The sequence below is a fragment of the Cervus canadensis genome, chromosome 1 (genome assembly GCF_019320065.1).
Source record: "Cervus canadensis isolate Bull #8, Minnesota chromosome 1, ASM1932006v1, whole genome shotgun sequence".
In the NCBI taxonomy this organism is placed as follows: Eukaryota; Metazoa; Chordata; class Mammalia; order Artiodactyla; family Cervidae; genus Cervus; species Cervus canadensis.
In genome coordinates, this window is record NC_057386.1 from 62,205,682 (window position 1) to 62,222,034 (window position 16,353).

The 16,353-nt window shown below is 38.3% G+C and overlaps 1 protein-coding gene across 2 annotated transcripts; it reads left to right on the top strand.

The window, feature by feature from the left end:
- Positions 1-7,710: 7,710 nt before the first annotated feature.
- FGG (fibrinogen gamma chain) lies at positions 7,711-15,707 on the top strand. 2 transcript variants are annotated; one of them, XM_043484059.1, is made up of 10 exons: positions 7,711-7,964; positions 8,067-8,111; positions 8,314-8,497; positions 8,609-8,702; positions 9,932-10,062; positions 10,365-10,498; positions 11,405-11,589; positions 13,037-13,314; positions 14,815-14,984; positions 15,487-15,707. In XM_043484059.1, exons 1-10 carry the CDS (start codon positions 7,890-7,892, stop codon positions 15,499-15,501), a joined length of 1,311 nt encoding a protein of 436 aa, XP_043339994.1. In that variant the 5' UTR covers positions 7,711-7,889; the 3' UTR covers positions 15,502-15,707. The 2 variants fall into 2 exon arrangements, with proteins under 2 accessions (XP_043339994.1, XP_043339984.1); XM_043484049.1 differs by having other exon boundaries at positions 14,815-15,550.
- Positions 15,708-16,353: the final 646 nt, after the last annotated feature.

A 16,353-nucleotide genomic window follows, 5' to 3' on the forward strand; every position in this document is an offset into this window, starting at 1 on the left:
TACCTGTCTCACTTTGTTTTTCTGCCTTTAATTTACATAGTGAAACTAAAAGCACGTTGTTCATAGACTATCAAGGAAAAAATTTCATTTTCACTTTCCTTGGGCTGTTTTTATAAACAAAGCAAATATTCTAACAGATAACTTTTTTCCTTAGTGGTATATTTTAACTATTAGGTTGGACTGATTTTCAACAGTGTCAACAGGTCATTTCTTTTTGCTATTTTAAGGAAATCCAATTCTAAAGAGTAAGGCTATCAATTTAGCTTAGATCTGGAAATGGTTTAATGTTAGAAAAATAGACTTATCATTGTCAGCATTGATTTGAGTTTCCTTGGACCATTCAACTGATGTACCTTCCTTTAAGCTACTGAGAGAATTCAATTCATCAAGTCCTATTTACTTGAACCATGTGAACCATGTGGTCATCATTGAAAAACTGCTTCCTTTTAAACTTGGACTGAAAATACAAATGCAATTACAAAATAACTAAAATCCAGGTTTAAGAAAGACAGTAAAAGTCAACCTTGTTTCTAACCCAGAGAAGATAGATAGGCAGATTAGATAGACAGGTAAAAGAGATGTAAATACAAGTTCATATAATCATACAGGCACATGCATGCTGCTGCTGAGTCCCTCAGTTGTGTCCGACTCTTGCGACCCCGTGAACTGTAGCCCACCAGGCTCCTCTGTCCACGGGATTTTCCAGGCAAGAATACTGGAGTGGGTGGCCATTCCCTTCTCTGATACACATGCATACACACATTAATTTTTAAAATCCATAAACCCCACCAGCAAACCATTCTATCAATGAATAACTTTGATTCTCATGATAACATTTTATATCTGTATACCACCTTAGATTAAGAAGTGCTTCATTAATGGCACTGATGAACCTATTTATAGGAGAGGAATAGAGACACAGGCATAGAGAACAGACTTGTGGGCACAGTGGGGGAAGGAGAGGGTGGGAGAAACTGAGAGAGTAGCAATGAAAGATATATTTTTCCATGTGTAAAATAGATAGCTAGTGGGAAGTTGTGTACAAGACAGTAAGCTCAACCTGGTGCTCTGCTTGACCTAGAAGGGTGGGGTGGTCGGGGGTGGGCGATAGGGGAGTGGGAAGGAGGCTCCAAGGGAAGGGATGTATGTATACTTACAGTTGATTCATGTTGTTGCATGGCAGAAACCAACACAACATTGTAAAGCAATTATCCTCCAATTAAAATTTAAAAAAATAAAATAAAAAGAAGTGCTTCATGATTACATTTGCAGTCATGGTTAAGAGTACAGGTATTGGACCCATGGGTTTGGAACTCTGTGTGCACAATGACCTTGTGTATATCACCATAACCCCCCAAAGGCTCTCCTTCATTCATAAGATGCAGATAATCAGATCTACTTACAAGGCGTGTTGTGAGGATTAAATGACAGAAAATACAAAACATCATCAGCTAAACTGTAGCATGACATCAAATATAAGGAAGATTCTTAAAATAAGTGCTTCTATTATTCTTTCAGGCCTATAACATTTGTCACAGTTAGGACATCTTAAGTTTAGCTTTACATAATCCAATTCAAATTCAACAAACAATTTGGAGCAGAGATGAACAAAAGAGAAAAGGGAACTCATTGAGTGAATGATCAATGTACATGAAGATCATTAGCAATAGATCTTCTATTTTTAAATCAGAGTACAAATAATTCGATGATAGGTGATTTGGGAAATTATTAAATCAATAAGCAAGCCCATTGATCTCTGAATTAAATAAAATGATTATTTTGGCTTAAATATTACCTATGCTATTTTCTCAGAAAATCAACTGGGATGTAGAAGAAATTTGATTTAAGAAATATTCTTCTTTCCTGGAATTCATTAATCATTTATAATTTATCAGAGGGGGAAAAAGGTATCCCAAACATGGAAGACAACAAGTAGTTAAAATTTAATAAAACCCAAGTGCCTGAATGCAAGGCCACTGCAGGTCACTGAGTCACTGTTGGCCATTTTCCCTCAGAGAGCATCTTATCTGATAGGACTCTGATTTAGGACTTGAGATTCTGGTGAGAAAAAGAAAACAAGCCTTTTCTGTAAAACTGTGATGACACATATCAGATCCTAAGGCAAGTCAGCCCCAAACCAGAATACACTACACTTCCAAAATTATATAAGAATTTCCAGTTTCCTCAATTTAAGTCTTTATTAACCTTGTATATATGAAGTTATGTATTATATTTATATATATAGTTAGCATAAAGTTATAAATTATTACCTTAAATTCAAGAAGTTGATATTTTATGGTCTTCAGCAAAAAGAAGCTCAATGACAACATGTTCTGCCCAACATGCTTACTAGTAAGATGCACACCTTATTATGAGGGCAAGTCAACTGGTCCTAATATCGTTTCATCTGTGATGAATGGCCTTTCCACCTAAATTACTTTCTTCTCTAGGAGAGAAATGCTGTCTCCTCTTGGGATTTGAGAGAATAGCATTGAAACATGTATATTATCATATGTGAAGCAGATCACCAGTCCAGGTTCAATGCATGAGACAGGGTGCTCAGGGCTGGTGCACCCTGGGATGACCCTGAGGGATGGGATGGGGAGGGAGGTGGGAGAGGGGTTCAGGATGGGGAACACATGCACACCCATGGCTGATTCATGTCAATGTATGGCAAAAACCACTACAATATTGTAAAGTAATTAGCCTCATATTAAAATAAGTAAATTAATTTAAATAAAAAATAAAAGAATCATCCTGCAGTTCATTGCAGATAGCATAATTGCAGATATATAATTGCAGATATAATTGCACATTGCAGATAGATAATTGGGAAATTATGCTAATACCATACTAATGCCATATACTGAATAATTTTTTTCTATCATTCCCTATGCAATGTCAACTTGATCATACTAAACACCAACATATATTTAGGCCTATATCTGAAGAATATTTATCTATCTACCTACCATGGTCCAGTATTGCATTTTTTAAAAATTATGGATTAATAACATGCTTTAATATTTGAGAGATAGTTTTGCCCTCATTTTTCTTCTTGTTTAGAATTTTCCAAGATAATTTTCTTTTTTTCATTGCACTTTAGAAACATCTTACCTAACTCCTTTTTAAAAAGGAAGAAAAGGAGAAAGAACAAAAAAAAATTGAATTTAGCCTTATTACAATATCAATACAGTTCTAAACTATCACAGAAATAATTGACAGTTTTATTGAATCTCTTTATTTAGGCATAGAGCATGATTTTAATTTTCACCAGCTCTTATTTTATATCCTGATAGTATTGTTTGGAATTTTTAATAATATCAATCTTGCTTATTTCTTGTTAATTTCTCCTTAGATATTTTATCTAGTTGTATGTGTATGTGTGCATGGTAGAAATTACATATATATAAGTACATTTTTTCTTCCATTATATATTTTCACTAGCTGTTCCTTTATAGAAGATGGCTATTGGTTTCTAATTAATAATTTTTATATATCCACCTTATCAATAGCTACTCTCTCATTGATTATTCATTTCCCTTTACCTAATTACCCTTGCCAAAGTCATTTACATTTGCACTTTGGAAGTTTTAAGTGTTATTAGAAATGCAAACATTATTTAAAGGCTTACTTCCAGACCAATTCAGTGTTATTAAATCATTATGGAATGTTTAACACACTTATAGGGGCTTCCCTGGTGGCCCAGATGGTAAAGAATCTGCCTGTAATGCAAGAGACTAGGGTTTGATCCCTGGGTCGAGAAGATCCCCTGGAGAAGGGAACGGTTATCCACTCCAGTATTCTTGCCTGGAGAATTCCATGAACAGAGGAGCCTGAAAGGCTATAGTCCATGGGGTTCCAAAGAGTTGGACACAGCTGAGCAACTAAGCATACATATATAATATTTTTATGGCTATTGCCATAAAATTGCTATTAGTATTTACAATCTAATGAGGTGGATGCAGCATGTATAGGTTGCTGAAATGCTATTAAAGAGAAGCTGGCCTCCACAGCTTGGGTTTTGGTTTTGGGGAGTAGTAGTAATAGTAGTAATCTCTCAGTCGTGTCCATCTCCTTGTGATCCCATGGACTATAGCCTGCCAGGTTTCTTGGTTCATGGAATTCTCCAAGCAAGAATGCTGAAGTGGGTTGCCATGCTCTTCTCCAAGTTTGGGGGAAGTAGGAATGAATACACAGCCAGAGGTGTAGGAGTGTGTGTGAAGGCAATCCAGACTGAAGGAGCAGTGTGTAAAACAGGAAACACATCTGAGAAATGGGACAATATGGTTTACATTAGGAATGTTGTGTGATTCAGGCTGGCCAGACTAGAGAGTGTAAGAAATAGAATCAAGAGAGAAGAAGTAGCAGTGGTAGGAAGGGATGTCTATTATGTTTACATTCACTGTGATGGAAGATAGAAAGGTTTTTGAGCAGGTGAATATCATAATCAGAGCTACATTTACAGAAAGATGAATCTGTCTGCAGTGTGACAACAGATTTGGAGCAGGAGGCCATTGAAGAGGAAGGGAAATCAGTTAACAGACAGTGTGCATATGCAGTCTCAGTCAATTCAGTCACTCAGTTATGTCCAACTCTTTGTGGCCCCTTGGACTGCAGCACAGCAGGCCTCCCTGTCCATCACTAACTCCTGGAGCTTACTTAAACTCATGTCCATTGAGTCAGTGATGCCATCCAACCATCTCATCCTCTGTCATCCCCTTCTCCTCCTGCCTTCAATCTTTCCCAGCATTAGGGTCTTTTCCAATGAGTCAGTTCTTCGCATCAGGTGGCCAAAGTGTTAGAGCTTCAGCTTCAGCATCAGTCCTTCCAGTGAATATTCAGGACTGATTTCCTTGAGGATTGACTGGTTGGATCTCCTTGCAGTCCAAGCCACTCTCAAGAGTCTTCTCCAACACCAGAGTTTATAAGCATCAATGTTTTGGTGCTCAACTTTCTTTATAGTTCAACTCTTACATCCATACATGACTACTGAAAAAACCATAACTTGGACTAGATGGACCTTTGTCAGCAAAGTAATGTCTCTGTTTTTTAATATGCTGTCTAGGTTGGTCACAGCCTTTTTTTTTTTTTTCAAGGAGCAAGCGTCTTTTAATTTCACAGCTACAGTCACCATCTGCAGTGATTTTGGAGCCCAAGAAAATAAAGTCTCTCACTGTTTCCATTGTTTCCCATCTATTTGCAGTCTAGACAAGAAATAAACTGTCCTTCTTAAGATATTGGCAATGGAAATAGAAAAGAGCAATAAAACAGAAGTGACAATGAGAAAGCAGTTTTAATAATAAGCTTCAACAACTGATAAGATGAATAAACGAGGTTGAAGAAGACTGTGGCTTTAATTGGCTGATGTTTGGTGATGTGATTGGCAACGATTGGTAAATCAGAGAGGGTAACTATTAAGGAGGAAAGAAAAGGCAACAAATCTGGTTTTAATGTATTCATTTTGTTACAATAATTATTATTTACCGAGTAGGAACATTTATCTTTGTTTCAAGTCAAAACAATTATTTCTTTGTAAAGATTTAGGATTAGACATTGAAGTATTAGTATTTATATCAATTTAGATGTATTTCTCCCACTAAATATATAACGAAAATTTGCAGTAAGCTGGTTTCAGAGAATGAAACGAGGGATATTAAAAGGAGGGATAATGATAGTACATAATTATAAATTATTAATTGGAGATGATAATAAACATACTGTCCCAATACACAAGGAAACTTGAGGGTCAGAGTGAAAAGGACAGCTCCTGCCTAGTTTTTGCCCCCTTTCCTCCAGTTATGCTCCTAGTCAATATATGGGACATATGGCCCCTGCCTCCTGTAGCCAGGCTTTGCTCTGAAGTAACTAGATGGAACCTCAGGAAAAACACAATAGGCTCCTGACTTGTTTCCCCTCTGAGGCAGGCATGGTGCTATACCAGCTGATACTTGTAGACAAAGGGAGGGGCTGAGCTCAAAATCTCACTGCACTGTTGGTGGGAATGTAAATATATGCCACTCCTGAGCATATATTTGGAGAAAACCACAATATGAAAAGATACACGCACCCCTGTTCACAGCAGCACTGTTTATAATAGCCAAGACATGAAAACAATCAAACTGTCCATCAACAGGCGAATGGATAAAAATGTGGTATATGTACACAATGGAATACTACTCAGCCATAAAAAGTGAAATAATGTCTAGAGATTATTGTATTAAGTGAAGTAAGTTTGAAAGACACATATCATATGATATCACTTGTATGCAGAATCAAAAAAATGATTCAAATGAACTTATCTACAAAACAAAAATAGATTCACAAATATAGAAAACAAATTTATGGTTTCTAAAGGGGATGGAGGAGGGGGAGAAATAAATTAGGAGTTTGGGACTAATATATACACATTACTATTTATAAAATAGATAGCCAACAAAGGTTTATAGCATAGGACAGGGAGCTATATTCAATATCTTATATCAACCTATAATGGAAAGGAATCTGAACATGAATACATATGTATAGATACATTTTCAAATTATTTTTAAATATATACATGTATATATATAACTGAATCACTTTGCTGTACACCTCAAACTAACACAACACTGTAAATTATACTCAAGAAAAAAGGCTTCCCTGGTGGTCGGTGGTAAAGAATCCACCTGCCAGTGCAGCAGACGTAGGTTCTGTTCCTGGTCCGGGAGGATCCCACATGCTTCGGAGCAACTACGCCTGTGCCCACAAGCACTGAGGCTGTGTTCTAGAACCTGGGGACCGCACCTACCAAGCCCATGCACCACAGCTAGAGTAGCCCTCGCTCTCTGCAACCAGACAAAAGACCCAGAGCAGCCAATCAGTAATAAAAATGCTTAAATGGTTAACAAAACAAAATAAATGAAGGGGGCATGTGTCCTCAGGCTACATCTGGAAAAAAAATTTAAATATCCCACCGCAACCTGAGAGTCTACAAAAATAATCAACAGCTGAGTGAAGGGTGTCAAAAGACACAGACTTCAAGCTATAAAGTCAGTCAGTCCTGGGGATGTAATGTACAGCATGGTGATTATGGTTAAGAGTATTGTATTGCATATTTGAAAGTTGCTAAGAGGGTAGGTCTTAAAAGTTCTCATCGCAAGAAAAAAAAGTTTTTTGCAACTATGTGTGCTGACCGATGCTAACTATATAGTGATGATCATTTTGTAATATATAGAAATATCAAATTATTATTTTGTACAGTTGAAACTAATATAATGCTATGTAGTAATCATATTTCAATTTTTGAAAAAGGAAAATAGCCAAAGTGGTGGGTCAGGCATTCATTCCTGGTAACTGATATATTCAGACCTAGTGGAAGGCAAAGTTTCCACCTGCCATTGGCACAGGTTAAAAATACTGGTGTTCACTCATCCCCTCGTCTCAGAATTGACTTGCGATATTTCGGGGCATTTGGGTTATGGTACCAGACTCCATCTGAAGGCAGGGGCAGTTTGCTTTGGCCGAGGTCAGCGGTGAGTGTGTTTGCTCTATCTGTCCTGGAAGTGGTTGCATCACGCAGCCTCCCGGCCCCCTCCCTCCTCCTAGCATCAGTCAATGCTTCACTAGCCTTTGCAGAGAGTTGGCTTCCCAGGAGGCGCATTGAGCTGGGCCAGCAAGGAGGAGCTTAGACCTGTGTGCAGAATCTGGGAACCTGACTGAACATTGGTCCGGGGCCAGGGTGAGGAAGAGACGGGAAAGATGTTCCGCCCTTCTGGTAAGAAGGCCCCGTGATCGGCTTCAGCCACTGGCGGTCCTACCGTCCTTGGAGCTTAAATAAAGGGACGATTCGAGCCCAGAGAGTCACAGTTCTGACCTTCCAGGCTCGGAGCCCGGGGCCCGCCGACGCCATGAGTTGGTCCTCGCACCCTCCGAGTGTAATCTACTTCTACATTCTTTCATTGCTCTCTTCAGCATGCCTGGCAGTAAGTGTGCTGTTTACAAAATGTTATTTGTTTTAAACGGAAAGCTTAAAAATAAGAAAATATCCGATAAGCAAGTGAAATTTCTGTATTTTCCTCCTCTAGTATGTTGCTACCCGAGACAACTGCTGCATCTTAGATGAAAGATTTGTAAGTCGCTTTTATGTTTCTCTCTGTGTTTGAACTGGACGTGGGCAGAGGAAGTTTTATTCCTTATAAGAGATTCTTTAGCAAATATCTTTTGGCAGTTTAGACTTTTTAAAAACATAGTCTAGGTTTTACCTATTTTTATTAATAGATCTCATGTAGCTTTTTATCAGAATTTTTAATCACACTATTGTTGTATTTTCAGGGTAGTTATTGCCCAACTACCTGTGGAGTTGCAGATTTCCTGTCTAATTACCAAACCAGTGTAGACAAGGATCTACAAAATTTGGAAGGCATCTTATATCAGGTTGAGAACAAAACATCAGAAGCCAGAGAGCTGGTCAAAGCAATCCAAATCAGCTATAACCCTGATGAACCATCAAAGCCAAGTGAGAATCTAACCACCGCTGCCTGAGAAAGTCATCTATGAAGTTCTTTTGCTATTATTTCAGTGGTTCTGTTTGCTTATGTATTTTTATATCTCTGATCCCATATTACAGATAAGATAGAGAGTGCTACCAAGAATTCCAAGAGAATGATGGAAGAAATTATGAAATATGAAACATTGATAGCAACACATGAATCAACAATTCGGTAAGCATTTTTTGTTTTAGTTTGCTTTCCACATAAATTCAAACTGATGGAAATTTGAGTGTTGAAAATAAAATTCTTTTTATAAAAGTGTCAACAAATGGGTGGCGAGGAATTTGTGAGCAGAAACATAGGAATGATCTTGGTAAATGACATTGAAAGGTAGAGCAGAAAAAAAAACTTGCCTTAAGAGACAAGTTTGTGTGATAAACATTGTAAAGCTGCCTGTTGCACAGAACCTCCCTTTTGAAAGTAAAATGTCTCTGTTAACAACTTCCCAGGAACTTGTAGACTTTCTGAACATTGGGTTTCAGACGCAATTTTAGTTTCTTCCTCAATTTTTATCCTAAGTTGTTCTAAAAGTAGCATAAGAAATTGAGATAAATGGTGGCTGAGCAGAAGTGGCCCAGAAGGGATTTATCCTCTTTTTGGTAGCAGAGGGATACTATTATTATCGTTACTGTTATTATTATTGGCATTATGATTTGCATTATTATTGCCCATCGTTGAGACTGAAGGGAGACTACAGTTCAGAAAATGTCCAAGGTGCAGTAGAGAAAAAAGTGGTCAAATAGTTTGTCTATCCAGAACCTCAGAGACAACAGTCTGTGTGCATAATAGTTTTCTATCATTTCTGAATATGAACAGGTTGTCCTGTGAGAAACTACAAAAGCAGGATTTTTCACTTTCCCCAGCTTTTTTCTGAAGTTGTGTAAACAGAAACATTAAGAAGAAAGGGAAAATATCTGTTGTTTTATTTTATGTAAGATGATACCCCAGATACTTTTCCCATGTAAGTTATAGACTGAAGTCCATAAATAGATCTTCAGTTAAACCCACAAGTGAAAAGGAATAATGATTTAGCATGTGTGAATTTCTAAACAGAGCTTTTCCTTCCCTAAGAATATTGTCCTAAGAATAATCACCAGGTTGTCTTTATCAGGCTCATCACTTGTGTACTTTATTATCTGTTGCCTTTTATGCAGAAACGAAAATCAGAATGACCACTTACAGTGATATGGTTTTTTGGCAAGGACTTTGTTATTTTCTTTTCCAAAAAAGCTTAGAATTTTAATTCACCTCAATTTATTAAAATCATTTTAAACTTTTTCCAAGAATGGAGTAATTTGTCAGGAAATAATTCTTGAGAAAATAAGGTGGTATTTTTAAAAGAACATACAACATTATTCATCTGAAAAGAATAATCTGTTATCTTATTATTTTGCTTGTAGATTTTTGCAGGAAATGTATAACTCAAATAATCAAAAAATCAGTAACCTAAAACAGAAAGTGGTCCAGCTTGAAGCAAAGTGTCAAGAGCCTTGTCAAGATACAGTGAAAATACATGATGTAACTGGGAGAGGTAAGTGAAAGGTTTATAATGAGATTAAGTTCATCAGAGCAGATATAAAAAGTAAAGGAGATTGTATGTATTAGAATATATACAAATACATTGGACAGTGTCTAGCCATTAAATATAAACAGTTTAATTGCTTAGACTTTTCTTGAGTAGCTGAAAATTTACTTTGAAAGGAATAATGATTGAGAAATAAGAAAATACTTCTCAGGAAATGAATAGTTTCTGACATGTTAAAATTTTCATTTTCAAGGCTGACACAATCATACCTGGATTTCAAACCACCATAAAAATTTCTTCTTTTTCAGATTGCCAAGAGGTTGCCAATAAGGGGGCCAAAGAGAGTGGACTTTACTTTATCAGACCTCTGAAAGCTAAGCAGCAGTTCTTAGTCTACTGTGAAATTGATGGGTCTGGAAATGGATGGACTGTGTTTCAGAAGGTATTTTTCCCTCACCCTGTGTGTTTAATAGACACCTGATTGTTCTGCCATATGCCAGACACTTTTCCAAGCACCTTGTAGGCATTAATTCAATAACATTCACAACTTTCCTTTGTGGTAGTTTTGGCCTGCTTATTCCTGTTTACAGAGAAGGAAACAGGCACAAGAGGCCAAATAGCTTGCCCAAGGTCACATGACTAATAAGTAACAGAGTCAGAATATAGTCTGATTTCACTCTGTACTGAGATAGGTTCTCTACTACACCTGCCCTGCTGTGTACATTCATGATGGCACATGATCACAATCTCACAGTGACAGAGGGACCTCTTGACATTGACATCAAGACCCAGGGCTGCCCATCGCAAGAAGATGGTGTCCCCCAGAGGATGCAGTCAGGCTGTCCCATGACCAGGCCCCTCTGCAGCCTTTGCCAGCCCCAGGCTTCCACTGCAAATCCTCTTACATTTTGTTTACCTTTGACCATTGTTACAGCTAAGGCTGCAGGGGGCACTCAGAGCAAGTGAGTGATGGGAGCTTAGCTGGTAGACACAGGTTGAGCAATAGGCTGACCTTTCCACCGTCAGTACAAGAATCAGCGACATCAAGCTGATGTTCTGAAGTCCTCTAGGAGTCTTTTCAAAACTACTACTAGGTTACAATTTATCATGTGCCAGGCCCTCTTCTAAGTACTTTTACATTCTCTGGTGTAATCCCTGAAACATTCCTGAGAAGTAAGCATCGTTATTCCTATTTAAGAGACAGGTGAGCAAACAGGCAGCTAGCCCAGGGTCACTTGGTAAATGATGAAATCATAGCCTCCATATTTTGGCCAAAATGGCTATAATGTTTTCATTATGTGCACCGATAATACATTCTCTCCTTTTGCCTGTGCAATTGTGTAATTAGAGGCTTGACGGCAGTGTGGATTTCAAGAAAAACTGGATTCAATATAAAGAAGGGTTTGGACATCTGTCTCCTACTGGAAACACAGAATTTTGGCTGGGAAATGAGAAGATTCATTTGATAAGCACACAGTCTACCATCCCTTATGTATTAAGAATACAGTTGGAGGACTGGAATGGCAGAACCAGGTACTATCAAGAAGGACTTCTGACTTTGGTTGTAGAGACACCCTGGAGAATGCACTTGCTAGCTCTCAGCAGAATAATGTGGAAAACAGTCTGACAGATGTGAAGAACACATTCAGCTATGTTCCCCAGAAGTCAGTTTGGCTCTTGGGCACTCCAAGGCACTAGGTCCCATTCAGGCAGGATCTGAGTGTTTTGGTATAATCCACTTACCCTGGAATCATACAAAACAATAGCTAATATTTCCTGAGCATTTATGTACCATAAATTGCACATGAAATTATAACTTAAATCCAAATAGCTCATGAGGCAGGAATTACTATTAATTCCATTTTACAGATTAACTTTTCCAAGGTTGCATCCAATGGATTTAAACTCAGGTAGTTTACCTCTTATAACCCACCTTCTTAGCTGCTATCCTAGATGGAAAGTAATCTAGCTTTTTCAGATTTCCCAGTGTTTAATAACTGGGAATCAAGTCCAGTCAATCAAATCCAGGAGTTACCTTAAAATGAAATCAGCTGGTACCTTTGGTGAGCTAGAGTTCCTTCTATGCACAGAGCTGTCTGGGCACTTTAAATGTTGTATACCTCATTGAAATTGAAAACAATATCCAACCCTCTTGTTATGTCTATGACATGATGAAGTATAGTCTGTGCCCAAATGTGTATTTTTAAAAATTTTAACCAGAAAGTATAATACCATAGTCAGTAGACCTTCTCCTATGAGAACATCTCCCATTTCTTAAGTCCTGGAGATCAGGGAAGCTCAATGTTTTCTGGAAATCTCTGTTTATGCACCAAGGCCCATTTTCCCCTGCACTCCATAGAATTCTGGCTTTCATTTACAATTATTTTCCAGGGGAGAATCTCTCTCTGACCCTACAGTTCATGTTTTGTGGGCCACACAGGAGTCACTTCTTTTATGTGATGCTCAAGGAAACTCTCCTTGCCACTCCCACACTTCCTTCAGAAAGAAAAAACCCTAAAGGGACTTCAGCCTTTAGATGGTATGAGTGACTAGTGGAACTAGAGCTCCTTTCAGCTTGCTGCATTAATTAATAGTCACTCACTTTCAGATAATTAATGTGGTTTATGAGAACTGTGTGTATATGCTACATACTGAGATAAAAGTGGAAAATGTGAAATTAGGTTCATCAATATATCTGGGTTAGATATTAGGATACTATAGGCAAAAAGCATTCAGGATAGCTGAAGTTTTTAGTCTTCCCTGAAAGCTTCTAGACCCATCCTGGGTGGTGCTGATGACCTTGAGACTGTTACCCACACCTGTTATCCCATGCCAGATTTGTGAAAAATTTTGTTCAGTAAACACATTTCAGACTTATGAAGCAAAGTTTAAAATTCCTAACAATTGTCCTATGAAAGAAGGAACTTCTGAGATGCCTTATAAGGCTCAGGGTCTAAGATCTCTATTCCCTTCTTTGTAGCACTGCAGACTATGCTTCATTCAAGTTAACAGGTGAAAATGACAAATACCGCCTGACATATGCTTACTTCATTGGTGGAGATGCTGGAGATGCATTTGATGGCTATGATTTTGGTGATGATTCTAGTGACAAGTTTTTCACATCCCATAATGGCATGCAGTTCAGTACCTGGGACAGTGACAATGATAAGTATGATGGCAACTGTGCTGAACAGGATGGATCTGGTTGGTGGATGAACAAATGTCATGCTGGCCACCTCAATGGAGTTTATTATCAAGGTATGGCTTTCTTTCTTAATACATGAATTTATGTATGATCTATATTTTTATAAAAGTAAATAAATACAAGTAAGAAATAATTAGTAAAGATATTGGGAGCTTGCTATACAGTTCTTTAAGCCAGAATTGGATAATTCTAGCTTATACCTGAATTTGCCCTCTATAGGAAATCCACCTGCTGCAAACTATGCAGTGATATTCATGATGCTTCTGTCAAGGTTGATACTTTGGGTTATGGTGTCTCCTCTAGTCTTACCCTATATATTATCTAGATGGACTAACATTGCCATGTCTATACTGTTAACACAATAGCCTGGCTCAGCTTCCCATGAGCTGGTGTCAGATAGAATCAGTGAGCAATGTCTAGAGGAATTAAGTGAAGGGCAGGGATATATTGGTGGGTCTACAGGTCCATGAAAGTTTGAGAAAAATCCAGCCTGAGGAGTGTAGATACTTATTTTAGCACAGGGGGAGGGCAAGCTATAGTTTGCTCTGAGGCTGGAGTAGTTCTGAGCACTGGTTTTGCTTACTGACAGACTATTGGAATTCCCCAGCAGGTATGCATGGGGAAGTCCTTACCCATTAAATGAGCAATCCTAGCCAAGGGGTAACTTGGAGTCCTCTTAAAACTATATACATTTACCTTTCGGTTTTCACATGTTTTCAAAACCTAACTTATCTTTGCACCAACAAACCATGTAATTAGAAAAAGTTCTCAAGGAAGGTGCCCAGGCAAGAATACTGGAGTGGGTTGCCATGCCCTCCTCCAGGGGATCTTCCTGATGCAGAGATCAGACCCAAATCTCTTACGTCTTCTGCATTGGCAGGCAGGATCTTTACCACTGTGTCACCTGGGAAGCCCAATATTTTCCAGTAAAATTGTGCTTTCAGGTGACCTGAATCCAGCTGATGAGGAATCATGACTGCCATTCTAACCTGTTTTCAGGAAGAGGGTCCATAATAGCAGAATCTAGCATGACTTAGCTTAAGGAGAGAGACCAATTAGGGAAATGCGGGGCTCTAGCCCTGTTAGTGACATCCCTGCTGGCTCAGACGGTAAAGCGTCTGCCTGCAATGCGGGAGACCTGGGTTCAATCCCTGAGTTGGGAAGATCCCCTGGAGAAGGAAATGGCAACCCACTCCAGTATTCTTGCCTGGAAAATCCCATGGACGGAGAAGCCCGGTAGGCTACAGTCCATGGGGTAGCAGAGAGTCGGACACGACAGAGCGACTTCACTTCACTTCAGCCCTGTTAGCAGTGAATTCATTTAAATTATGAGTGTGGCCAGAAGACACAATACAGGTGTAAAGTTTGTTTAATAATAAGTTTATGTCAATTGTAAATCGAGAATTTGAGTCTCTGCGGATATTTTCATTTAGTAGCTAGCACTATAAATCTGATGTAAATGACAGTGGGCTTCATAATAGACAGCTCTTCGTGGACTTTCTGAGGGGAGAAGATTCAGGAGTGGTGATATACAGATCTATGGTTTGTTTCAGGTGGCACTTACTCAAAAACATCTACTCCTAATGGTTATGATAATGGCATTATTTGGGCCACCTGGAAATCCCGGTGGTATTCAATGAAGAAAACCACCATGAAGATAATCCCATTTAACAGACTTGCCATTGGAGAAGGACAGCAGCACCATCTGGGGGGAGCCAAACAGGTCGGAGCAGAACATCATGTTGAAATAGAATATGACTAAGTCATTTTGCCCTGAGCTGTTTGTTCTGTTAACCCACAGAGTTTCAGAAACTTTCCTGAATTTTCTTCTCATTTTCTCTTACTGTATTTATTAATTTTAAGTCTTTCTTTAAGGATATTTAGCCCTGAATGGCAATGAAAACTCACTTTGGACTGTATTCCCAAGTTACTAAACACACAGTTATTATAAATTTGTTTATTTGATGAGATAATATTTTAGCTTATTTACTAAATATATAATAAATTCATTGTGATATTTTGCATTTAATGATCACACATAATTGTGTCTTGGTGATTTTTTAAATTATTTTAAAAATAGATTAGTATATACTAATATAACAGGAGCAGACTTGAGGAATTCAAATGTCTAAGTATTTCATTACCTCTAAATCATTCCTATTTAGTTATTCTTTTTTAATGGAGATAATTATATCTTTTTAATATATTTTTTGTTTTGATCATAGGCTGGAGACGTATAAAAGACCATTTCAAAAGTGATTTACTTTTTTAAAGAACTTTATCTGAAAAGAAAAAGATAATATTTTTCCTATGGGACAATGGACTTGCAAAGCCTCACTTCATTTTAAGAGTAAAAAGACCCATGTTGAAAACTCCACTAACAGTTTTATGCCAGTGAAAATTTATCTACATACCACTTCAATAAATATTTTGTTTCCTAAGACTAGATATGTGGTACCTTTTATTGACCATTAAAAACCGTCAGTTCAGTTCAGTTCAGTCGCTCAGTCATGTCCAGCTCTTTGCGATCCCATGAATCGCAGCACGCCAGGCCTCCCTGTCTATCACCAAATCCCGGAATTTACCCAAACTCATGTCCATCGAGTAGGTGATGCCATCCAGCCAGCTCATCCTCTGTCGTCCCCTTCTCCTCCTGCCCCCAATCCCTCCCAGCATCAGGGTCTTTTCCAATGAGTCAACTCTTCGTATGAGGTGGCCCAAGTACTGGAGTTTCAGCTTCAACTTCAGTCCACAATGAACACCCAGGACTGATCTCCTCTAGGATGGACTGGGTGGATCTCCTTGCAGTCCAAGGGACTCTCAACAGTCTTCTCCAACACCACAGTTCAAAAGCATCAATTCTTCGGCGCTCAGCTTTCTTCACAGTCCAACTCTCACATCCATACATGACCACTGGAAAAACCGTAGCCTTGAATAGACGGACCTTTGTTGGCAAAGTAATGTCTCTGCTTTTTAATATGCTATCTAGGTTGGTCATAACTTTCCTTCCAAGGAGTATGCATCTTTTAATTTCATGGCTGCAATCACCATCTGCAGTGATTTTGGAGCCCCCAAAAATCAAGTCTGACACT